The sequence below is a fragment of the Muscardinus avellanarius genome, assembly GCF_963383645.1.
Source record: "Muscardinus avellanarius genome assembly, chromosome: 19".
Taxonomy (NCBI): Eukaryota; Metazoa; Chordata; class Mammalia; order Rodentia; family Gliridae; genus Muscardinus; species Muscardinus avellanarius.
Genome location: NC_137805.1, coordinates 141,522 through 166,461, shown reverse-complemented (window position 1 = coordinate 166,461; position 24,940 = coordinate 141,522). Strand labels below are relative to the sequence as shown.

General features: G+C 43.3%; 2 protein-coding genes across 4 annotated transcripts in view; both read left to right on the top strand.

Annotated features, from left to right (window-relative positions):
• Positions 1 to 2,969: 2,969 nt before the first annotated feature.
• On the top strand, positions 2,970 to 9,447 carry PET117 (PET117 cytochrome c oxidase chaperone; the record flags this gene model as incomplete). Its single annotated transcript, XM_080716160.1, has 2 exons — positions 2,970 to 3,065; positions 9,289 to 9,447. The coding sequence occupies 2 exons, from the start codon at positions 2,970 to 2,972 to the stop codon at positions 9,445 to 9,447; spliced, it is 255 nt and encodes an 84-aa protein (XP_080572286.1).
• Positions 9,448 to 9,737: 290 nt separating this feature from the next.
• The window catches only part of KAT14 (lysine acetyltransferase 14), a gene marked incomplete at both ends in the record, with an annotated part of 58,480 nt that continues 43,277 nt past the window's right edge, over positions 9,738 to 24,940 (top strand). For all 3 annotated transcript variants that reach the window (XM_080716565.1, XM_080716564.1, XM_080716563.1), the window contains 3 exons: positions 9,738 to 9,996; positions 14,004 to 14,122; positions 18,836 to 18,957. In XM_080716565.1, coding sequence (XP_080572691.1) covers positions 9,738 to 9,996; positions 14,004 to 14,122; positions 18,836 to 18,957 — 500 coding nt within the window. The remainder of the gene's footprint in view (positions 9,997 to 14,003; positions 14,123 to 18,835; positions 18,958 to 24,940) is intronic.

The following is a 24,940-nucleotide window of genomic DNA, read 5'->3' as shown; positions in this document are numbered from 1 at the left end:
CATGGCAGCAGTGTCATATTGCTACCGGTGGCAGCAGCAGCGAATTCACCGAGTCCACTACAGCTCCATCAGCGCACTCAACAACAGTGAGTCAAATTGTGGCCCCTAGAGAAGAAATCCCAGTACTGACTCCCAGGGACTTGACTCAGTGGGGGAGTGGCGGTGGCAGAGATATCACACCATAGTCACAACTCCCCGCAGGAGAACGCCCCACCCCCCATGGTCTAAAGCAGCCTCGATTGACTCCCTGGGTCTGAGACTCTGCGATACAACCTTGTAAAGGAGTAGTGGGGACTGAGATACCACAGACTCGAGATCCAGAGCACCTTATTCTAGAGGTCTTACTACGCATTTATCTGATGTCTCTTTTGGTTTCCTCTTTTCTCTCTAGCATCTAGGTATGAGAATAAACACATGGCTTCTGAGACTACCTGAGCTCACTTAGCATAACGTTCTCGAGTTTTCTCCATTTTCCCACAAATGACATACATTTGCTCTTTATTGCTGAGTGGAATTTCATCGTGTATATAGACCACATTTTCTTTATCCATTGACCTGTTGACAGACACCTAGGCTGGTTCCATATTTTGTCTTCTTGTGCATTGTGCTACATAAACGTGGGTATGCATATTTTGCTATATGATATTCTTACTTCAATTATTTTGAAAAGATATCTCCCTCCCCCCCACTAGAGATGACATTCTACCTCTGAGCTACACCTTTAACCCTGTTTTATTTTTTATTTTGAAACAAAGTGTCATTAAGTTGCAGAGGGCTTTGTTGAAGTTGCTGAGGCTGCCCTAAAACCCACCATCCTCTTGTCTCAGCCTTCCAGGTTTCCAAGTGCTAGATTGATGAGAGACTCACTACTTGCTGAGGCTAGCCTAGAATCTGGGAACATTTTTTTTTTCTTCAGTACTTGAAGTACTTGGGATGGAACCCGGAAATCTACCTCTGAGCTACACCGCCAGCCTATTTTTTTTTTTTTGCGGGTCTGGGGATGGAACCCAGGGGCATTCCACCTCCAAGCTATACCCCCTGCCCTACTTTTTATTCCTTATTTTGAAACAAGGTTTCACTAAGTTGTGGAGGGCCTCACTAAGTAGCTGAGGCTGTCTACGAACTGGTCTCAGCCTCCAGAATGTTGGGATTATAAGTGTGCGCCACCACGCCCAGCCCCAGCCCTACTTTTTATTCTATTATTATTATTATTATTATTATTATTATTATTACTATTATGTGGTACTGGGGTTCCTGGAAACCCTTCTACCTCCGGGCTACACTACCAGACACCTAATTTTTATGTTTTTATTTGGAAACAGTCTCTCTTAAGTCAGCAAGGCTGGCTTAGAACCTGAGTGATCCTCCTGTCTCTGCCTCCCAAGCGGGGGGATTACAAGTGTGCACCACGACGCCCGGCTTTTATTCTTTATTTTGAAACAGGGTCTCACTGAGTTGCAGAGCGCCTCACTAAGTAGCTGAGGCTGGCCACAAACCTCAATTCTCCTGTCTCAGCTTCCCAAATGATGGGATTACAAGCGTGCGGCACCACGCCCGGTTTATAAAGATATTTTGAAGGATAATTCGCCCCTTCCTCCCTTCCCCTTCTTCCTTTTCCCTTCTTTTAAATAATCTTCTCCTCCTCCTTCTTTGTCTTTGTCTTCTTGTGGTACTGGGCATGGAGCCCAGGGGCTTTCTACCTCTGGGCTACACTCCCAGACCTGTTTTTTATATTTTTATTTGGAAGCAGGTTCTCATCAAGTTGTTGAGAGCCTCACTAGCTGAGGCTGGCTTCGAACCTCTGCCTCCTCCTGTCTCAGCCTCCCAAGAACTGGATTACAGGCATTCGCACCGCGCCCCACTTTTCTCTTCCTCCTCTTTCTCCTCTTCTCTCTCCTCCTCCTCCCTCTCCTCTTCTCCTTTTTGACTGAACCCAGGAGTAGTCTACCTCCAACCTATACCCCTAGCCCTTTTTTTTTTTTGAAAAAGGGTCTGGCTAGGTTGGTGAGATTGTAGGATCCTTGAACCTACTACAATCCTTCCATCCCATTTTCCCAAGTATTAGGCTTATAGGCATGCAACACCCTGTTCCACTTCACCTCTTATAAAAAGAAAAACTAAAGCCAGGCGTGGTGGCGCATACTTGTAATCCCAGCACTTGGGAGGCTGAGACAGGAGGATTTCACAGGTTCAAAGCCAGCCTTATCTACTTAGGCTAAAACAAAACCTCTTAAAACAAAACTTTGCCCCAGGGACAGGACAAATTTCCAATCCCTGATCCAGGGCATTGTGTATTAGAAGGGTCAGAGGGCAAGAAAAGTGTTGCTGACCATTTGGGATGCTCTTAAGTTGGAAGGTTTTCGCTTTTAAGAAAAACCATCCCGAGTAGTTGCCCTATTGCCTCAGGGTGAAAGAAGACAACTGTATTTGCCAAGTTTAATTATGGATCCTCAAGAACTCCATTCAGCCAATGCCTCTGAAGCCCCCTAACTAGGCGATTGCCACCACAGAGCAACCAGAGGCCGTGCTTAGGTGAGGCCGGTCTCCAACAAAGCGCCTGGGTCAGCCAGAGCTCGGAAGGGGTAGTAAGCACAGCACCCCGGAAAGGAATCCTGGCCCCTGAAGGACACCTCAGGACGCTGGGATGAGGTGGGGACGGTACTAAGCTCAGGGCATGGCGCACCCCAACCGGGGAAGGTGCTTGGGTCGGAGCGCTCTGCAGCTTGAATTAGGGGTGGCCTTTCCCCTCGGGGTAGGCAGGGAGCCCCTGTGGTTCCAGGGGAGAGGCCCTGAGAGCGCGGCGCAGTGTGTTCGGCTCTCGATTGCCCGCTCCTGGTAGCGCCGCCGCGCCGCGCTCGAGGACTCTGCGTTCGAGGGGTCGAGCCTGGCCGCAGCGGCGGCGGCGCGCTGGGCGGCGGTGCGGGCGGGCGCGGGGCTGGCGGGTGGAGGCCGCGGCGGCCGGCGCGGGCATGTCGAGGAGCTCGAAGGCGGTGCTGGGCCTCTCGGTGCTGCTGACGGCGGCCACCGTGGCCGGCGTGCACCTGAAGCAGCGGCAGGACCGGCAGGTCGGTGCCACGTGACCCTCCGCTCCGGGGCCGGGGCCTCGGGCCTGCGGGGTCCGCGCCGCGTGGTCCCGGCGCCTCCTGCTGCCCCGCGGCCGCGCCGCCTCCCCCTCTGCGCGCGCCCAGGCCTGCGGGGCGCCAGGCCTGCAGCTGCCCGGCCCCAGGCCCGGGGGGCCCCCTGGCCGGCGCTTGGGCGCGCGGGGCCCTGGCCTCAGCCGCAGCCCTAGGTTGCTGGGCAGTAGGGTTTCCTGGGGCGCGTTCGGCCGCCCCCGGCCTGCCCCAAACCTCGGGCCCAAGGCTGGGTGGGGTGAAGCCTCAGGGGTCTAAGTGCTAGTGATTTTATTCCTTGATAAAGCAGTTTGGTGAGATAATGGTAAGTTTTGCATAAAGGAAGTTTACCATTTTGGAAGTTGGAGATTCTGGACACGGTAAAGAAAACATCCTCAAATTTTTTAGTATTTTTATGTCTGGAGATATTCGTGACTTACTGATCAGTGTGACCGGCTCTAATCTCTCTCAGTGCCTACTTTCCTTCTCAAGTTGGCATACAGCCTAGTGACTTAGCACGGTTTGTGTGGCACCGCACTAGGAACTTTAGGACTACAAAGGAAACCCTCTAAAGCCTGTAATTTGCAGTAGTGCTAAATATTGCAAGCAGGTAGTTGTTGCACTTTCAAGGGTTCCCAGAGAGGGTGGTAGTGCCCCCTGGAAGGTGCTGGAGCGAAATATAAATGTAGAGAAGAATGCAAATTTGTCACTTTGTTTATTTTGCTTAACAAGGTAGATTTCCAGCGGGACACACGCCTTTAATCCTAGTACTTAGGAGGGTGAGAGAGGAGATCACAGGCTCAAGGCCATTGTTCTGTAACTTAAGAATTTACTGTTTCAAAAGAAAAAAAGGAATAGGGCTGGATGTGTAGCTCAGCTAGAATGTCCCTGGGTTTAATCATCTCTCCTCTTTGTCTCATGCTTATGTAGATTTCCAGGGGGATGCTGAGTAATTTTTTTTTTTTTCTGGAAAAAATTCCAGAAAATTCCTATACTATAGGAATGGGAACCTTTGAATTTAGCAATACTTCAACAGGTGTTTGGGTTGAACCCAGTTTGCCAAAGGCAAAAGGCATGAACAGAATGAGTCAAGAGTAAACGGTCTTCTTGATTTGCCTGTCCAGCATTTTGGACTCTGCTGTGTGCTAGGTATATAGAAATGAAGATTTGGTTTTGGTGTTCACAATCTGTGGGACTCAGGAGAGGAAGCACAAGAACTTGGACGGGAATGGAATGACCATTGATGAAAAGGCACAGAGGAGAGACTTGAGATTAAAGTATGGTTGCAAGAGGGAAGCTTTAGCTAGAAGCAGGAGATTTCTTCCCCCTTTGAAGGAAAAGGAAAAGATGGTGAAAAACCATGAAGTAGAGCATAGGATGCCAGTATAGTTCTGAGATCATCCAATTCAGTGACTTTTCAAGAGAATGGAGTGTGGCTAGGTTAGAGCTTTGTCCAGAACCCTAGCTAGACATGTTCCTTAGAAGTTTTTACATTGTGATGAAGGTTTGGTCCCCCATTTCAGCAAGAACAAACTAGAATCTCTTGAGTATAGAGACTGAATTTATGTTTAAGTTTTTTTTTTTTTTTTGAGGTGCTGGGGATTGAACTCAGGTGAATTCTACCTCCGAGCCACACCCCCAGCCTGATTTTTCATTCTTTAATTTGAAACAGGGTCTCACTGAGTTGTGGAAGGCCTTACTAAGTAGCTGAGGCTGTCTGTGAACCTCCGATCCTCCTGTCTCAGCCTCCCACATGCTGGGATTACAAGCGATTGCCACCACGCCTGGCTGAATTTAAGTATTTTCCAAAAGTCAAGCAGAGGGCTTTACACAGCCAGGATTCAGAAAACACCAGTTTTTTTTTTTTTTTTTTTTTTTTTTTTTTTTTTTTTGCTTTTTTTCTTTTGCGGTACTGGGGATGGAACCCAGGGACATTCTACCTCTGAGCTACATCTCCATTCCTATTTTTTATTATTTATTTTGAGACAGGGTCTCACTGAGTTGCAGAGGGCCTCACTAAGTAGCTGAGGCTGTCCTCAAACTGCAGTCTTCCTGTCTCAGCTTCCCAAGTGCTGGGATTATAAGTGTGTGCCACCATACCCAGTTTAGAAAACACCATGTTAAAAAATAGAAAAGTAAGCTGGGTGTTCGGAAGTCTGAGACAGAAGGTTCCTAGGTTCATGGCCAGGCTCAGCTACTTAGACCCACTGCAACTTATACCGTTTCAAAATAAAGAATAAAAAATAGAACGGGGTATAGCTCAGAAGTAGACTGCCCTTGAGTTTGACTCCCAGTTCTGCAAAAAAAAAAAAAAAAAAAGAATAGCTGGGCGTGGTGACACTTGCTTGCAATCCCAGTACTTGGGAAACTGAGACAGGAGGATTGCAGGTTCAAAGCCAGCCTAGGCATCTTAGTGAGACTCTCAGCAACCTAGTGAGACCCTGTTTCCAAATGAGAAGTAATCGGGCCAGGGGTATAACTTTGAGGTAAAATGCCTCTGGGTTCAATCCCCAGTACCAAAAAAAAAGTAAATAAATAAAAAACAACAAAAAAAATTTTAAAGAATAGAAAAGTAGTACAGAGAAATTCAGAAGTTAGAGATGAAAATAGACTGACCAGGATAATCTGTGCTTATTTTGCATCCAGTTATTTATTAGGGACTTACTTCATAGCATATAGTAGTGGGAAACAATAGGACTAGATAGGTATGGTGGGTATGTTAGAAAGTTCAACAAAGCAAGAAATTAACGACTATTGTGTCCTGTCTGCCACATACCAGACATTATGTTAGGCAGTATACATCATTTTTAGTCTTCTATTTACAGTGTTTTTTGATTTTACAGTGTTTGCAAAGCAATATGATTTGCATTTAGTAGAAACTACTTCACATTTTTTTTTGTGTGTGTGTGTGTGGTACTGGGGATGGAACCCAAAGGCATTATACCTCCAAGCTACACCCTCCGCCCTATTTTTTATTCTTTATTTTGAAACGGTCTCACTGAGTTGCAAAGGGCCTCACTAAGTACCTGAGGCTGTCAGCGAACCATAATCCTATGGTCTCAGCCTCCTGAATGCTAGGATTACAAGCATGCGCCATGATGCCTGGCTTAGTCCTATTTTTTATTCTTTATTTTGAAACAGGGTTTCACTGAGTTGCAAAGGGCCTCACTAAGTATCTGAGGCTGGCTGCAAACCTGTGCCTTCCTCCTGTCTCAGCACAGATGTGTGAAGCAGTCACTTGGAGAGTAAGATAGCAAGGTCATGAACATATGCTGGCCCCTCTGAAGAAGGAGAGGAGGACTTGGGAGGCAGGTATGGACAGAATGATCTCAGCTCATGATGTGGGCCCCGGGGGACAGGATGTGTAAGTGTGGTGTAAGTAAGGAGCATGGTGACAGGGAGACATGGCGTGGGAAGAATGGGGAAAGCTCCTTTGTTTTTTTCCCCCTCATTGGGGATCTTGCTAAAGACACTGAGTATAAGAACATTGAGCATCAGTTGAATTATCAGTCCCAGGACACTTATTTTTTCCCAGATCCCTCATTATAGTGAATTGAGCTGTAGGCCTGGTGAATGTCCTGCAGATAGGTATTAGATGAGGTGTTTTGTGTATGTTTGTGGTACTGGGGATGGAACCCAGGGGCACTGGATCTTTGGCTACACCCACTGCCCAATTTGTGTGTGTGTGTGTGTGTGTGTGTGTGTGTGTGTGTTTGATACTGAGGGTGGAACCTAGGGACCTTTTCTACCTCTGGGTTATACTCTAAGACCTACTTTATTTGGAAACAGGGTCTCACTAAGTTGATCAGATCCTCACTAAGTAGCTGAGGCTGGCTTCGAACCTGTGCGATCCTCCTGTTGCAGCCTCCCAAGTGCTAGGATTACAAGTGTGCACCACCACGCCCGGCTAACCCTTTTTAATTTTGAGACAAGGTCAGCCGGGCATGGTGGCACAAATTTGTAATCCCGGCACTTGGGAGGCTGAGACAGGAGGATCACACAGGTTGGAAGCCAGCCTCAGCTACTTAGTGAGGCTCTCAGCAACTTAGTGAGACCCTGTTTCCAAATAAAGTATAAAATAGGTCTGGGAGTATAACCTGGAGGTAGAAAAGCCCCTGGGTTCCACCCCTAGCAGTACTACAAAAAAAAAAAAAAAAAGAAAAAAAAGATCATCATAGGTATCACGTGTACATTCTGAAATTTTCTTGTCTTTTTAGTGCTTATCAAAGTAACTACTATTGATTGGTCTTATTTCTCCCCTGGTAGTGATAGTTTTTCCCCTTTTTGTTATATAATCAAGTAGTATGTTTTATATAGTTTTGAGTCTTCTACTTTATATACTAGAAGGAGCCTATTTTTGAATTTTTTTATATCCTTAACAGTTTGTTGAAGTTTTGGTAATTTTATATTTTCATATTTGTTATTCATCTAGGTAACAACAATTATAAGCTACAACCGCTAAGCTACAACCCCAAGTCTTTTTATTTTTATTTTGTTTTTTTTGTGTCACTGGGAATTGAACCCAGGGTCATTCTACCTCCAAGTTACATCCCCAGCCCTATTTTATTTATTTATTTATTTATTTATTTATTTATTTATTTATTTATTTATTTTTGGTGGTACTAGGGGTGGAACCCAGAGACTTTCTACCTCCGGGCTATACTCCCAGACCTTTTTTATATTTTATTTGGAAACAGGGTCTCACTAAGTTGCTGAGAGCCTCACTAAATAGCTGAGGCTGGCTTCGAACCCGTGCGATCCTCCTGTCTCAGCCTCCCAAGCTCAGGGATTACAAGCGTGCGCCACCACGCCCGGCGATTTTTATTTTTATTTCAAAATAAGGTCTTGTGAGTTTGAGAGTCTCACTACTTGCTGAGGCTGTCCTTGAACCTGTGATCTTCCTGTCTCAGCCACCCACGTACCAGGATGACAAGATTGCGCCATCAGGCCCAGGTTTTATTATTTTTTATTTATTTTATGTATTTATTTATTTTTGTGGTGCTGGGGATGGAACCCAGAGGCTTTCTACCTTTGAGTTACACTCCCAGACCTATTTTCTATTTTATTTGGAAACAGGGTCTCACTAAGTTGCTGAGAGCCTCAATAAGCAGCTGAGGCAATCCTCCTGTCTCATTCTCCCAAGTGCTAGGATTACAAGTGTGTGCCACCATGCCCAGCTTTATTTATTTATTTATTTATTTATTGATTGATTGATTGATTGATTGATTGCAGGTCTGGGGATGGAACTGAGGGGGCATTTGACCTCTGAGCTACGCCCCCTGCCCTATTTTTTATTCTTTAATTTGAAACTGGGTTTCAATGAGTTGCAGAGGGCCTCACTAAGTAGCTGAGGCTGTCTGCGAACCGCGATCCTCCAGATCTCAGCCTCCCGAATGCTGGGATTACAAGCGTGTGCCACCACGCCCGGTTTTTATTTATTTTTTAATTAAATTTTTTTTTTTGGTACTGAGGATGGAACCCAGGGGCATTCTACCTCTGAGCTATACCCCAGTCAGCCCTGTTTTTTATTTATTTTGATTGATTGTTTTTTATTTTTATATTTTTATTTTTTGGTGGTACTGGGGATGGAACTCTTCTACCTCCGGGCTACACTCCCAGACCTATTTTATATATTTTATTTGGAAACAGTCTCTTAAGACAGAGAGGCTGGCTTCGAACCTGCGCAATTCTCTTGTCTCTGCCTCCCAAGCTCAGGGATTATAAGCATGTGCCACCAAGCCTGGCTTATTTTTTATTCTTTATTTTGAAACAAGATCTCTCTGAGTTGCAAGGGTCGTCACTAAGTAGCTTAAGCTATTTTCAAACTGCTATCCTCCTGTCTCAGCCTCCCAAATGCTGGGATTACAAGCGTGTGCCACCACTCCCGGCTTTATTATTGATTTTGAAATAGGGCCTCCTAAGTTACTGAAGCTCTTCTGGAACCTGTGATTCTCCTGTCTCAGCCTCCCAAGTACTGGGATTACAGGCATGCAGTACCATGCCTGCCTTGATTTCTTTACTGAATTTTACATTTGTGCAGAAAATTAAAATAGTAATTGGGTATTTGGAACCTGAACATTTTAGTGTATTTTGGTAACACTGTTATTTGGATTTGAATGGCACAGGGATGGAAACCACCTGTTCAGGGTGTTACTGAAATCTGCTTCTTACTTTTTAGAGGCTTCGTGACGGAGTTATCAGAGACATTGAGAGGCAAACTCGGAAAAAAGAAAACATTCGTCTTTTGGGAGAACAGATTATTTTGACTGAGCAACTTGAAGCAGAAAGAGAAAAGATGTTATTGGGAAAAGGATCTCAAAAAAAAGACTTGAAATGAGTGAAATGCCAGGGGACTCACAGTGCTGAGTGTACCTGCTGAGGAGTAGCTTAGCAAGATCTTCACCCTTTTTCTTGCCACTGTCCTTTTGAACATGACCAAATAAAGGATAGTGGATTCTGTATTTGGAATGACTGCTGTAAGAATACCTGTCTGAATAAAGAAGTTGTGGGCAGATGCTTTTCTGAAGAGTTTGTGTCCATGTCATTCTGGTAGAAACCCCATTAAGCTTAGCATCCAGACTTTGGGACAGTTACTGAGGGCACTTCTGAACCTGTGTGAAGGGAGGGATGGATAGCAACATCCACCTGAGTAGTCTGATACGTCGACATGATGATGAAGCCACCAGAACGTCCACCTCAGAAGGGCTGGAGGAGGGTGAAGTGGAGGGAGAGACTCTCCTGATTGTTGAATCCGAGGACCAGGCTTCAGTGGACTTATCTCATGACCAGAGTGGGGATTCCCTCAACAGTGATGAAGGAGATGTGTCATGGATGGAGGAACAGCTGTCCTACTTCTGTGACAAGTGCCAAAAATGGATACCAGCCAGTAAGGAGTTTTCTCAGTTCCTTTATTTGTCAATTCCTGTACAAAGGTTTGTTTTCTCAACCTGTAAAAGAAACACGAATGTAAGCCGGATGTGGTGGTGCACACTTGTAATCCCAGTCCTTGGGAGGCTGTGACAGGAGGATCGTGCAGGTTTGAAACCAGCCTCAGCTACTTAGTGAGACCCTGTCTCCAAACAAAATATAAAATTGGCCTGGGAGTATAGCCCCAAGGTAGAAAGCCCCTGGATTCCACCCCTAGTATCACCTAAAAAAAAAAAAAAGAAAGAAACCCGAATGTAAAATAGATCTAAGGGATAACTGTTACATTTATTATTAATTCAGTTGATCAAATTTATATGAAACATTTGTATTAATAAAAATTATTGAGCCAGGCGTGGTGGCGCACGCTTGTAATCCCCGCGCTTGGGAGGCTGAGACAGGAGGATCACACAGGTTCGAAGCCAGCCTCAGCTACTTAGTGAGGCTTTCAGCAACTTAGTGAGACCCTGTTTCCAAATAAAATATAAAAAAGGTCTGGGATTCTAGCCCGGAGGTAGAAAGCCTCTGGGTTCCACCCCTAGTACCACCAAAAAAAAAAAAAACTTATTGTCAACTTCTGTCTTATTTTTAATAGTCTTGATGGTAACCCAGTAAAAATTAGAAAAATGGAAATCCTGTGTTAAGGAATAAAGCTGCTTTTTTTTTGGTACTAAGAATGGAACCCAGGGGCATTCTACTTCCAAGCTATACCCTCAGCCCTATTTTTTATTCTTTATTTTGAAACTGGGTCTCACTGAGTTGCAAAGGGCCTCACTAAGTAGCTGAGGCTGTCTGAACTGTGATCCTCCTGACTCAGGCTCCCAAATACTGGGCTACTATGCCCGGCTAAAGTTGCATTTTTTTTTTTTTTTTAATGTGGTACTGGGGATGGAACCCAGGGGCATCTACCTCCGAACGACACCTCCAGCCCTATTTTTTATTCTTTATTTTGAAACAGGTCTCACTGAGTTCTAAAGGGCCTCACTAAATAGCTGAGGCTGTCTGTGAACCTGATCCTCCTGACTCAGCCTCCCTCCCAAGCACTGGGATTATAAGCATTCCCTACCATGCCTGGCTAAAGCTGCATTTTTTTTTTTTTTTTTTTTTTGCGGTATTGGGATTATAACCCAGGGGCATCTACCTCCAAGCGACACCCCCAGCCCTATTTTTATATTCTTTATTTTGAAACAGGGTCTCACTGAGTTGCAAAGGGCCTCACTAAGTAGCTGAGGCTGGCCTCGAACCTGCATGATCCTCCTGTCTCAGCCTCCTAAATGCTGGGATTACAAGTGTGGGCTACCAGGCCTGGCTTAAAGCTGTATTTTTCTAACGAGATTGTGTTACAGATGGAGGGCCAAATTCTTGTCTCAGTATAGCGTTAAAGTTCTAGCTCAGAAGAATGACTTATGTGGAAAGCTGCTGTCCTCTACTGAGGTACGGTTAGAATGAGCAGATTGAAGGTGTTTAATGCCCTTTCCTACAACCAGGCTTGTTTCCCACTTGCAATCCTCTTTTATCTGCTGGCAAGAAAATTTACACACATCTTGAGGTTTTCAGCTGCCAGCTTCCTAGCTCGTGAGCATGCTTGGCCAGCCATCATATAGTTCATACCAAAATGGGATTTTCCATTAGGCAAGAGACTAGAAAAAATATAATGTACTAGAGAATTGCTTTCTATAAGATAATTCATGCAGGGTGTGGTGGCATACTCCTGTAATTCTAATACTTGAGAAGCTGAGACAGGAAGAATGCCCCTGGGTTTAGTCCCCAGTACCACACACACACACACACAAAAGAATTCATAACCAAGTAAAATTTTATATACATACATGTATATGTATGTTATTGTGAAATTGGATATTTTCTGGTATGTGGAAACATTTTTGTTAAAATTGGGTTCAACTAGCCGGGCGTGGTGGTGCACGCTTGTAATCCCAGCATTCGGGAGGCTGAGACCTGGAGGATCACGGTTCACGGACAGCCTCAGCTACTTAGGCCCTTTGCAACTCATTGAGACCCAGTTTCAAAATAAAGAAAAAATAGGGCAGTGGGTGTAGCTCGGAGGTCAAATGCCCCTGGGTTCCATCCCCAGACCCGCCAAAAAAAGAAAAAAAAAAAAAAATTTGGGTTCAACTCTTCAAACCAACAGTTACTATTACTTAAGTTAATGATAACATTTTCCCAAAGTACAAACCTGAATTTACAATTTCATAGATAGTTTTCATTAACACAGGGTTCTGCCCTGAATATATCAGTGGCTTTTTATTTGTCCTAGATTCTAAATACCATCTGCAGTCAGTCCACTGCTAACTTCTTGAGGCTTCTCTATTCCTGCACACAATCAAAACTTCATGGTTTTGGTGAACTTGTCATTCTCTGGAAACACTTCTTTCTTATCCCTAGGACTTAGCAGGTTTTGTCTCTGGAAAATGGTTATCTCTGTAGCTTCCAATGCTGCCCCCCCCTCCCCGTCCCCTTCACCTGACTAATTTCCATTCCTCTCCAGGTCCCCTAGACACTCCTTTTTTCTAGCTATCCTGTCTCTCTACTAGAGGTTGGGCATCCTAAAAAGGGTGCATCCTCCTCACAGTGCCCTATGGTGTGCATTGCATTCCACTCCTGTTTTTCTGCTACATACGGCATCAGAATCACCAGAGAACATTAATGTAGAGGCCTAGGCCTCATCTCAGAGATTGGTCCACTTCCTCTTGGCTGGGGCCAACCTAGGCATTGTTAGGAAAACAACTTCCTGGTGTCTCCGATGCAGCATTGGAGTGGACACACTGTGCATATGTGATTACCTAGGACCTCTCTTCTCCTGTGCAGCCCCCATGCATTTGTGAACTGGAGAGATTAGCACCTTGTCTGTGTCTTGCTCATTGTCTATCCCACAGTTCCTAGCCCAGTGCCAGGCAGGCAGTGGGAGCCCCGATTTTTTTTTTTAATTTATTCAGTACTGGGGATAGAACCCAGGGGCATTCTACCTCAGAACTACACCCTCAGCCCTATTTTTTATTCTTTATTTCAAAACTGTTTCACTGAATTGCAAAGGGTAACTATGTAGTTAATATGTAGAACCGTGATCCTCCTGTCTCAGCCTCCCAAATTCTGGGATTACAAGTGTGGATTACCATGCTGTGCTCCCCAGATTTTTTTTTTTTTTTTGGTGGTACTGGGGTTCCTGGAAGCCCTTCTCCCTCTGGGCTACACTCTCAGACCTATTTTTACATTTTTAAATTTGGAAACAGGGTCTCCTAAGCCAGCGCACACGGCTGGCTTCGAACCTGTGCGATCCTCCTGTTTCTGCCTCCCAAGCGGGGGAATTACAAGCATGTGCCACCATGCCTGGCTCCCCAGATGTTTTTTAAAAGAATGTATGAAAAGACCTACCTGGAGGAGTAAGGAATGTGATGATGATTGGGAAATCCAGTTAGAGCAATCACATCTGCTTTTCCAGTACTTTTCTCCCAAAAGCTAAGGAGCCACAGATTCTAGTAGAGGTAAATAGCTGATGATAGAAGAATGATTTACATTATAATGCAAGACTATAATGCATCAATAAAAGAAAAAAATCTTTATTCTCTTCTCCATGTCCATTCTGCTATTTTGGGTTGGCTGATAGTAAAAGCTCCACAATGGGAAACTTGGAAATCTGGTTAATAAACTAATTAAACCTTTGGGTTGGCTGGGCATGGTGGCACACACTTGTAATCACAGCATTCAGGAGGCTGAGACCAGAGGATCACTGTTTGTGGACAGCCTCAACTGCTTAGTGAGTCCCTCCACAACGTAGTGAGACCCTGTTTTAAAATAAAGAATAAAAAATAGGGCAGGAGGTATAGCTCGGAGATAGAATGCCCCTGGGTTCCATCCCCAGACCTGCAAAAAAACCAATAAGCCAAAAAAACCTTTGGGTTGCCAGAAACCTTGATAAACCTGTGATGTGACATTTTGTTCTTCTTCTCCTAGGTCAGCTAAGGGAACAGCTCAGTTATCTTAAAGGAGATAATTTTTTTAGGTTTACTTGTTCGGATTGCTCGGCGGATGGTAAGGAGCAATATGAGAGGCTGAAGCTGACGTGGCAGCAAGTGAGTAAAAACCCTTCCATTGCTCATCAGGTTATCCCCAGGAAAATGTTGGCACGAATATCCAGAAGGAGGTGTCTATGTGTGAGCCTTCAGGTTGTTTTGAGAAGTGCCTTTTATTTCACAGTGAAAATTGGGTATGAAGCTGGGTGTGAGGGCGCACCCTTGTAATCCCAGCATTTGGGAGGCTGAGAGAGGAGGATCATGGTTCACAGTTAGCTTCAGCTACTTAGTGAGGCCCTTGCAACTCAGTGAGACCCTGTTTTAAATAAAGAAGAAGAATAATAAAAAAATAGGGCTGGGAGTATGGCTCAGAGGTAGAATGCCCTTGAGTTCCATCCCCAGTACTGCAAAAAAAAAAAAAGAATGTCACACAATTTTATTTATATCTAATATCAAGTTCTGATTTTAGTTGGAAATGAGGGTCACATCTTTTTTTTTGTGTGTGGTACTTGGGATTAAAACCAGGGGTGTTCTATCTCCGAGCTATACTCCTAAATTTCTCATTTTATTTTATTTTATTTTTGTGATACTAGGGGTTGAACTCAGAGGCATTCTAACTCCAAGCTACACCTCAACCCTATTTTTTATTCTTTATTTTGAAATAGGGTCTTACTAGGTTGCAGGTCTCACTAAGTAGCTGAGGCTGGCCATGAACCGGCATCCTCCTGTCTTAGTCTCGCAAGTACTGGGATTACAAGTGTGCATTACCATGCCTGGCTCCTCATTTTATTTTATTTTTTTATTTTGAAACAGGGCCTTTTGAAGTTGCTGAGTCTGACCTCCAACCTACGATCCTCCTGTCTCACTTTCCCAAATACTGGGAATACAAGTTTGTGCCACTGTACCTGGCAGGTTCACATTTTTCTTGCAGGCATTTTTATTTTTATTTCTATTTTGTAGTACTGGGGATTGAATCCAGGGGCATCCTACCTCTGAGCTACACCCCAGTCCTATTTTATTTTTTATTTATTTTTAATTTTTTAAAATTTTAATTAATTTTTTTTTTTGCAGTACTGGGAATGGAACCCAGGGGCATTCTACCTCCAAGTTAGACCCCCAGCCAGCCTATTTTTTATTTTGAAACAGGGTCTCACTGAGTTGCAAAGGGCCTCACTAAGTAGCTGAGGCTGTCTGAACCACAATCCTCCTGTCTCAGCCTCCCAAATGCTGGGATTACAAGCGTGCGCCCCCACTTCTGGCCTTATTTTTTATTTTGAAACAGGGTCTTACTAGGTTACAGAGGGTCTCACTAAGTAGCTGAGTCTGACCACAAACATGCAATCCTTTTGTCTTAGCCTCCCAAATACTAGGATTACAAGTATGTGCCACCACCCCTGGCTAACCGGCATTTTTAGAACAAAAAAAAAACATAAGAAATAGAATTGGAAGAATTTTTGTGACTAGATTGCAAGTGCCAGTATAATCCAACCTGCCTGCATTTGAACTTAGAAATTTTTTTTTTTGGCAGTACTGGGGGTTGAACACAGGAATAATCTACCTCTGAGCTATACCCCCAGCCCTATTTTTTATTTTGAAACAGGGTCTCACTGAGTTGTGAGGGCCTCACTAAGTAGCTGAGGCTGGCTGTGGACCCCTGATCCTCCAGTTTCAGCTTCCCAGGTATTGGGATTACAAGCGTGTGCCACCACACTCAACTTGAATTTAGAGATGTTTGAGTAGTTTTTGTTAATGAAGAGCAGTAGTTATTTACTGATCTCTGGGTTGTAGTAATTTTTAAAATTTTACTTTTATATCATTTATGTAATAAGTGCCAAAGTATAAACAGTCTTTTTTTTTTTTTTTTGGTGGTGGTACTCAGGTTCCTGGAAACCCTTCTACCTCTGGGCTACACTACCAGACCTATTTTATACTTTTTTTTAAATTTGGAAACATTTGGAAACAGGGTCTCTTAAGCCAGCGCTGCTGGCTTTGAACCTGTGCGATCCTCCTGTCTCCACTTCCCAAGCGTGGGATTTCCAGCGTGGGGATTTCAAGCATGCTCCCCCCTGCCCGGCATAAACAGTCTTTAAGTTAAAAAACGAGTTACACAGTACTCACTTGGTTTTTATGTGTGTTTGTGTGCATGTGCCTAGGGATCAAGTCCAGGCCTTCTGTAGGCCAGGTGAGCATGCTCTACCACTGGGCTATATACTCCATCAGTTTTTATGCTTATTCAACAAGTACTGAGGACCACTAGTGAACCGGGTACTATTTCAGGCCTCCATTACTAGTGAATGAGACTGGAAAGCCCCATATTTACTTAAGATAATAAACAGATAAACATGATAATTAACTTTAATAATTTTGCTTTGAAGAAAAAAAATCCAGAATGATGAGAAGGATTTTAGATTATACTATTTTGCTTCTTATGTATTCCTTGAAAATTGTAGTTGCTATAGCAGCCTGAGGCTGTTCTCTTAATTATTATCAGTGCTTTACTGGGATATCTCATGAACTCGTGTCATTGGCAAATTTTGTAATCCTTTTTTGACTTGCAAAAAAATCATAAGTAGAAAATAAAGAGAAATTTCAGTTGAGGAAATCATCTCATGAATATTATAATTGGAATACTTTGTCAGGCATGGTAGTGCATGCTTGTAATACCTGTACTTGGAAGGCTGAGATAGGAGGATCGGAGGTTTGCAGCCAACCTCAACTACTTAGTGAGGCCCTTTGCAACTTAGTGAAACCCCGTTTCAAAATAATGAATAAAAAAATAGGGCTGGGGGATGTAGCTCAGCGGTAGGATGGCCCTAGATTCCGTTCCCAGTACTGACAAAAAAAAAGAGAAAAGTGTAATATTTTTCTGAGGACCCCATGGGATAGTTTATGTAAGAAAGGTCATATTTATTTTAGTAGAGTATTATAAATATATAGATTTAGATTTGGCATGAAAGTAACTTCTCATAAGGGTTGTAAAACAGCCGGGCATGGTGACACACTCTTGTAATCCCAGCTTTTGGGAGGCTGAGACTGGAGGATTGTGGTTCGTGGACAGTCTCAGCTACTTAGGCACTCTGCAACTCAGTGAGACCCTGTTTCAAAATAAAAAATAATAAAAAATAGGGCTGGGGATGTCACTCAGAGGTTGAATGCCCCTGGGTTCCATCCCCAGACCCGCAAAATAAAAAAGTTTGTAAAATGGAAGAACATATATATGTAATTTGTCATTTTGAAGAATGTGGGTTTTTTGTGGAGGTTGTTTTTAAAAGAAAAACCAGCTTTTTATCATATTGCTCAGGAAAAAAAAAATATATATATATATAATTGTTTCAGTTTGCTATTTCACTTGCTTGGTGTCACTTGAAAAATATTTTTCACTTTCAGAAAGCACTTGATGGTGGATAATACCCTCGTAAGATGAAGTGATAACTTAAGTTTACACATACCTGATTCTCAGCAAATTACTCACCAGTGTTTGTTTGTATCTGAAAAGTTTCATCAAAGACCTGGAAAAATCAATTGATCCTAACTCTTTTGGTGTCTCCAAATATTTATAATATTGGAATATTAACTTTTGTTGTTTTAAGTCTTAAGCTTTGTGCTTGTTGATTTATCCAAAGTAATAAGTAGGCTAGGCATAATGGTGTATGCCTATAATTCCAGTTACTTGGGAGGCTGGGCCCAGAGGATCCTAAGTTTGAGGCGAGCTTTGGCAACTTAACCAAACCTTGCCTCAAAAAATAAAAAGGGATGGGGAAGTAGCTCAGTTTTAAGCACATCTGGATTCAATCCCCAGTATCACCAAAAAAAGAAAAAAGTAGTAAGTAGAAATGCTTGCAACAAACAAAATTGTGTTTGTATTACAAAGTATCAACACTAGGTGGCCTGTCTTTGGACTGAAAGGCCCCTTTTCTGTGTACTTTTCCTCCTTGGTGACGCTTAGGAATTACTGTGAAATAGAGGAGAAACTATCAGATGTTTGGGAGGAGTAAGGACATTTTTGCATATTTGTAAGTAGAGACTCAGATGAGTATCACTGAGTAGATAATTGGTGTAACGATTTTCATCTGAGACATTCAGATATTCTTATTTTTGCACTTTAAGAGCTTAGGAAAGTATGTATGTAGGGTGATTTTCACAGTATTTATTTGTCTGTCTGTGGCACTGAGGATTGAACCCAGAGGTATTTTATCTCCAGACTATACCCTCAGTCCTATTTTTTAATTTTTATTTGGAAACAGTTTTGCTATGTTGATGAGAATCTCTACTTGCTAAGACTGTCCTCAAACCTGTGATCCTCCTGTCTCAGACTCCTAAACACTGAGATTACAAGTGTGCGCCACCACACCTGGCTTTCAAAGTATTTAATAAAATGTAGCACCATCAGTTAAAACAACACTAGCTGGAGTAGGCACCTGGAGGCCTGCTCCTGGCCAGCAATGAAAGCTTTATTTAGGGTTGCATTGTGTAGGGGTGGGTGCTGGTGACCATGCTTGTTATCAGCCCTCTGTTGCAACCTCAGTTCAGCTGTACATTGGCCCTGAATGTGTACCATATAAAGAACAACTGCACACAACTTAAATGGATAAGTGATAATTTCACAAAGCAAAAAAGTCAAATTCTATACCCAGAATATTTTAAAATAGCATCCTCTACCCTATTTTCCTAGTTATTCCTACTCAGAATTTAAAACTGAGCAGACTTTCCCCTCTCCAGTTTAACATTCCTAATCACAATGATTGCCCAGCCCTTGTTTCATTTGTGTTTCAGGTTGTCATGTTGGCAATGTACAACTTGTCTCTTGAAGGAAGTGGACGTCAAGGTTATTTCAGGTGGAAGGAAGATATCTGCGCTTTTATTGAGAAACATTGGACTTTTTTACTAGGAAATAGGTAATGTGATTGAATTTTCAAAGTCTTATACATGAAGGAAAAACCAAGTATACATGATTTGAAACAGCCTAATATAGCCTTATTAGAGAGTTATAGTATTTACTTGTGTCGATTACAAATAATTTTTCAGTGGTAGAAATTTTTTTTTTTTTAAATTAATTTATTTTTTAAATTGGTGCATTGTAGTCATATATCAATCACATTGGAGTACAAGACTTGAGAGGATATACAAGCACACATCATCCAATTAGCCCTCCTCCAGCCCCTGTCCCATTCCCTCCCCCTCCCTCCATCCCACACTTCTTTGGTGATTTACTTTGATACATTTGTTTATGTACCTCCTGCATTTTAAAGAGGCTCCGTCCTCCAGTATTACATACCCTCTGATTGGTCACATTAGTTGCTTCACTATAGGGCCCTTTCTATAGCTCAACCTCTTCCTGTTGCCCGTTTCCTCCTAGTTATTGCTGATTATGAGAAGCGTCTGATTTATATTTTCTGCGATGTTTCTCTGTGCATGCTGCGTTGCAAGTACCAATCCCACTCTTGATGGTCCCAGTAGTGGCCTGGCTACTCAGTGGACTGATCCAGACCTCGCTGGCTCACGCAGCGGCCTTGCCTCATGGGAGGACCCAGTTCTGGTCTCGCTGGCCCCTGAACCGGTCAAACCCCTAAGCTGGCTTTGTTCCCGACCTTGGAGGCCGCAGGAGTGAACTTGCCTCACGCCAGGCTCCGATGCTGGCCATTGGCCCCTGCACCAGTCTAACCCCTTGGCAGGATTCCAGTCCCGGCCTCGGAGGCCCCAACACTGGTAATGCCTCACGGCAGGCTCCGATGCCGGCCTCACTGGCCCCAGCACCGGCCTAACCCCTCAGCAGGCTCTTATCCTGGCCTCGAGGCCCCAGTACCGGCCTTGCCTCAAGGCAGGCTCCGATGCCGGCCTCGCTGGCCCCAGCACCGGCCTAACCCCTCAGCAGGCTCTTATCCTGGCCTCGGAGGCCCCAGTACCGGCCTTGCCTCACGGCAGGCTCCGATGCCGGCCTCGCTGGCCCCAGCAGCGGCCTAACCCCTTGGCAGGCTCCGATCCCGGCCTCGGAGGCCGCAGCACTGGTCATGCCTCAAGGCAGGCTCCGATGCCGGCCTCGCTGGCCCCAGCACCGGCCTAACCCCTTGGCAGGCTCTTATCCTGGCCTTTTAAGTTAAAAAACTTTGTGCTGGGAGCAGTTGCGCATGCTTGTAATCCCAGCTTTTGGTAGGCAGAGACTGGAGGATCGTGGTTCGCGACAGCCTCAGCTACTTGATGAGGTCTTTCGCCACTCAGTGAGACCTTATTTCAAAAATAAAGAGACTAAGCCGGACGTGGTGGCGCATGCTTGTAATTCCTACGCTTGGGAGGCTGAGACAGTAGGATCTTGCAGATTCAAAGCCAACCTCAGCTACTTAGTGAGGCTCTCAGCAACTAAGTGAGACCCTGTTTCCAAGTGAAATATAAAATAGGATTGGGAGTGCATCCCAGAGGTAGAAAGCCCCTGGGTTCCATCTCTAGTACTACAAAATAAATAAATAATTAAATAAGATAAATAAAAAATAAAGAGAGTAAAAAATAGGGCTGGGGATGTAGCTCGGAGGTACAATATTCCTGTGTTACATTTTCAGTACCAAACACAGAAAAAAATTTGCTTATGAAAAATCCAATCCAAAGGAAGTATATACTCTAATGTTGTTGTTTTCTGTTGAATATGAGAGCTAGGCATGGTGGTACACACTTGTAATCCCAGTATTTGGGAGGCTGAGACAGGAGGATCACAGGTTCGCGGTCAGCCTCAGCAACTTAGTGAGGCCATCTGCAACTTAGTGAGATCTTGTTTAAAATAAAAGAATAAAGTAAGACTGGAGGTGTAGCTTAGAGGTAGAATGCCTCTGGGTTCCATCCCCAGTATCACACACACAGAATAAAAAGAGTGACATAGAATGTTCAAAGATAGAGGAGGAGTTTGACTTGGTGGCACATGCCTATAATCCCAGTACTTGTAAGGCTGAGACAGGAGGATCTCAGGTTTGAAGCCAGCCTCAGCAAGGCTGTCAACTACTTAGCAAGACGCTATTTCCAAATAAAAAATAAAATAGGGCTGGGAATATAACTTAGAGGTAGAATGTCCCTGGGATCAATTCCCAACACTGCAAGAAAAAAACGAAAGAAAAAAAGAATATATATATATATATATATATTATATATTATACACACACACACACACACAGAGAGAGAGAGAGAGAGAGAGAAAGAGAGAGAAAGAAATAGAGAGAGAAATAGAACTTGGGAGGCTGAGGCAGTATAACCACAAGTTCAAGGCTAGCCTGGACAAATTATTGAGACCCTGTCTTAAAATAAGAAATAAAAGTGTTAGGAATGTAGATTCTGGGTTCAATTCCCAGTGCTACAGATGAAAAAAAATTTTTTTGGTTAGGGTTTAAGTAGGGCTATTAAAGAAGTAAATGAAGCCAGGTGTGATGACGCATGCTTGTAATCCTGGCATTTGGGAGGCTGAGACAGGAGGATTTTGCTTCCTGGACAGCCTCAGCTACTTAGTGAGGCCCTTTGCCTCAGTGAGACCCAGTTTCAAAATAAAGAATAAAAAATTGGGCTGAGGGTGTAGCTTGGAGATAGAATGCCCTTAGGTTCCATCCCCAGTACCACAAAAGAAAAAAAAAAAGTAGTAAATAGAAGCCAGGCATGTTGGTGCATGCTTATGGTCCCAGTACTTAGGGGGGACCAAGACACAAGGATCACAGATTTGAGGACAGCCTCAGCAAGTAGTGAAAATTTTATCAACCTAATGAGACCTCATTTCAAAATAAAAATTAAGCTGGGCTTGGTAGTGCACACTTGTAATCCCAGCATTTGGGAGGCTGAAACAGGAAGATGACGGTTCGTGGATAGCCTCAGCTACTAGTGAGGCCCTTTGTAACTCAATGAGACTCTGTTTCAAAATAAAGAATAAAAAAATACAAATAAATAAATAAATATGCTGAAGATGTGGCTTGGAGGTAGAATGCCCCTGGGTTCAATTCCTATTACTACACATATACACATAAAGGTAGATGAGTAACTATTTAACTTGGGGAAATAATTATGTCCCTTGAAAAAGTAATGGCAGTTATTCCCTACTAATAGTCTTAGAGCCAGGCATGATGGCTCACATTTGTAATCCTAGTACTTGGGAAGCTGAGACAGGAGGATCACGCAGGTTCAAAGCCAGCCTCAGAAGCCAGGCGTGGTGGTGCATGCTTGTAATCCCTGCGCTTGGGAGGCTGAAACAGGAGAATCACGCAGGTTCAAAGCCAGCCTTAGCTACTTAGTGAGGCTTTCAGCAACTTAGACCCTGTTTCCAAATAAAATATTAAATAGGTCTGGGAGTATAGTCTGGAGGTAGAAAGCCCATGGGTTCCATCCTCAGTACTGATTAATAAAGATGCGGCAGGTCCCATTCGCACACAGATACACGCGGAAATCCATTATAGGTGGTAAGGATGCCTTTATTCGTGGGGAGTCGACCTCCAGCCCCCGCGGGCCCACGGGGGCTAGTGGGGGAGGGCGCATCCCTCTGTCTCTCTGTTGGGTTTCTCTCAGATGGAGCTTCTCTCAGATAGAGAGGCGTGGTCTCCTCTGGGAATCACAGGGCTCTGCCTCCTAGCTTCTGGCCCCGCCCCCTGTGGGGCAGCGGCTCAAACCTTTCAAGTACCACCAAAAAAATAAAAAGGCAGTCTCAGCTACTTAGTGAGGCTCTGAGCAACTTAGTGAGACCCTATTTCCAAATAAAATATAAAATAGGTCAGGGAATATAGCCCAGAGATAGAAGGTGTCTGGGTTTCATTCCCAGCACCACAAAAAAAAAAAGAAAAAAATAGTCTTGTATTATTGGATTTGTCTTAGTAACTCAGGAAGGAAGACACTCTTTTATAGTTTTTATATTAGTAATGCTTAGTGAAGTCTGGGCACATTAACACACACTTGATATGCTTGTTAATCATAGTTGTGCTTTCAGTTTGGATACTGAGTGTGCCTCTTTGGTGTCTGCTCTGATTCATCAGATTTAGAGATGGTCAGACATTGTGACCATTTTTAATTTTTATTTATTTTTTTTATTTTTGTGGTGCTGGGGATTGAGCCCAGGGGCATTCTACCTCCAAGCTACACCCCCCCAGCCTGATTTTTTAATTCTTTATTTTGAAACAGGGTCTCACTAAGTTGTGGAGGGCCTCACAAAGTAGCTGAGGCCTGCTTTGATTCTCCTGTCTCAGCCTCCCAATAACTGAGATTACAAGCAGGGGCCACCACACCCAGCTACATTGTGACCATTTTTAAAGGTCTATATAAATCTAATAAGATTTTTTATTATAAAGGACTAGCAAGTCTGCCACTTACATTGATGAATTTTGTTTGAGATTCTGGTTGTTAGTTGTTATCTGAAGTCCTGTGAGAGATTCTAAATTTTTTTGTAATTAGGTCACTATAAACAAGATGAAGGCTCTGATCACTTCAAGTAGAGCTGAAGTTGTAACTCTTCTCTGAATTCAGTGCAGCCTTTTTCCTTAAGTCCTGACAAATCAGCTTGCTCAGGTTACTAGAGAGGACAGGGAAGGCAGTGGAAAGAGGTGCACACTTTGGAATACTTGCTGTGGGAAACAGATTAGACTCAGTGTATGTTAGAGAAGGAATTATTTTAGTTTCTCTGTTATTTAGTGATGAGAAAAGAATTGACACTGATTGGTTCTTTTTCATAAGGAAAGGAACTCTTGTCTTAAAACTTTAAAATTATAATGTTACTTACTATATTTCATTAATAAGGGATGAGAAAGTGGAAAAATGGTATTAGTAAGTCTTGGAATGTTTTCATGATCTTTGGTGGATCATCTTCTGGAAGAAATTTGATTCAAATTGCCTGTTTGTATGGATATTGCTGGATTTAACAAAGTTGTTCGGTTTGGTCTGTTTATTTCTAAGGCATGGTCAGAAAAATCTACTAAGTACTGAGGCTTTTTTTTGTTTTTGGTCTTAAAAAAAAAAGCCATTGATTACTGTCCAGCTTACATATATATATATAGTTCAACCACTAAATGAGGAGTTTTTGTCTGTATTGCTATATCACTTGAATTGTTATTTAATCTTCCCATTTAAATCAAGTTAATTAAAAAGACATTTATTTTGCCTGAGTACACTGGCCCACTCCTGCAATCCCTGCACTTGGGAGGTTGAGACAGGAGGATCATGCAGGCTCAAAGCCAGCCTCAACTACTTAGGCTCTCAGCAACTTAGTGAGACCCTATTTCCAAATAAAATATAAAATAGGGCTGGGAGTGTAGCCCGGAGGGAAAAAGCCCCTGGGTTACATACCCAGTACCACAAAAACAAAATAAAAATAAAAAATAAAAAAAGGGCTCGAAGTCTAGCTTAGAAGCAGAATGCCCCTAAATTCAACCCTTTGTACCAAAAATAAAAATAAATAAATAATTAAAATGAAAAGGAGTAAGCCAGGCATGGTGGCACATGTTTATAATCCAAGTTCTTGGGAAGCTAAGATAAGAGAATTGCAGGTTCGAAGATAGCCTCAGCAAATAGTGAGCCTTTCTTCAATCTAGTTAGGCTCTGTTTCAAATAAAAATAAATAGGGCTGGGGGTGGAGCTTGAAGATAGAATGCTTCTGGTTTCAATCCCTAGCACCAAAATAAATAAATAAATTTTTAAAAAGGGCTGGGGTATAGCTCACATCACCTTGATAAGTGAAATAAAACTATAAAAATCAAAGCTGGGTGTGGTGGTGCATGCTTGTAATCCCAGCATTTGGTAGGCTGGGACAGGAGGATTGCGATTCCCTCAGCTACTTAGTGAGGCCTTTTGCGACTCAGTGCGGCCCAGTTTCAAAATAAAGAATAAAAAATAAGGCTGGGGTGAAGCTCAGGGGTAGAATGCCCCTGGGTTCTGTAA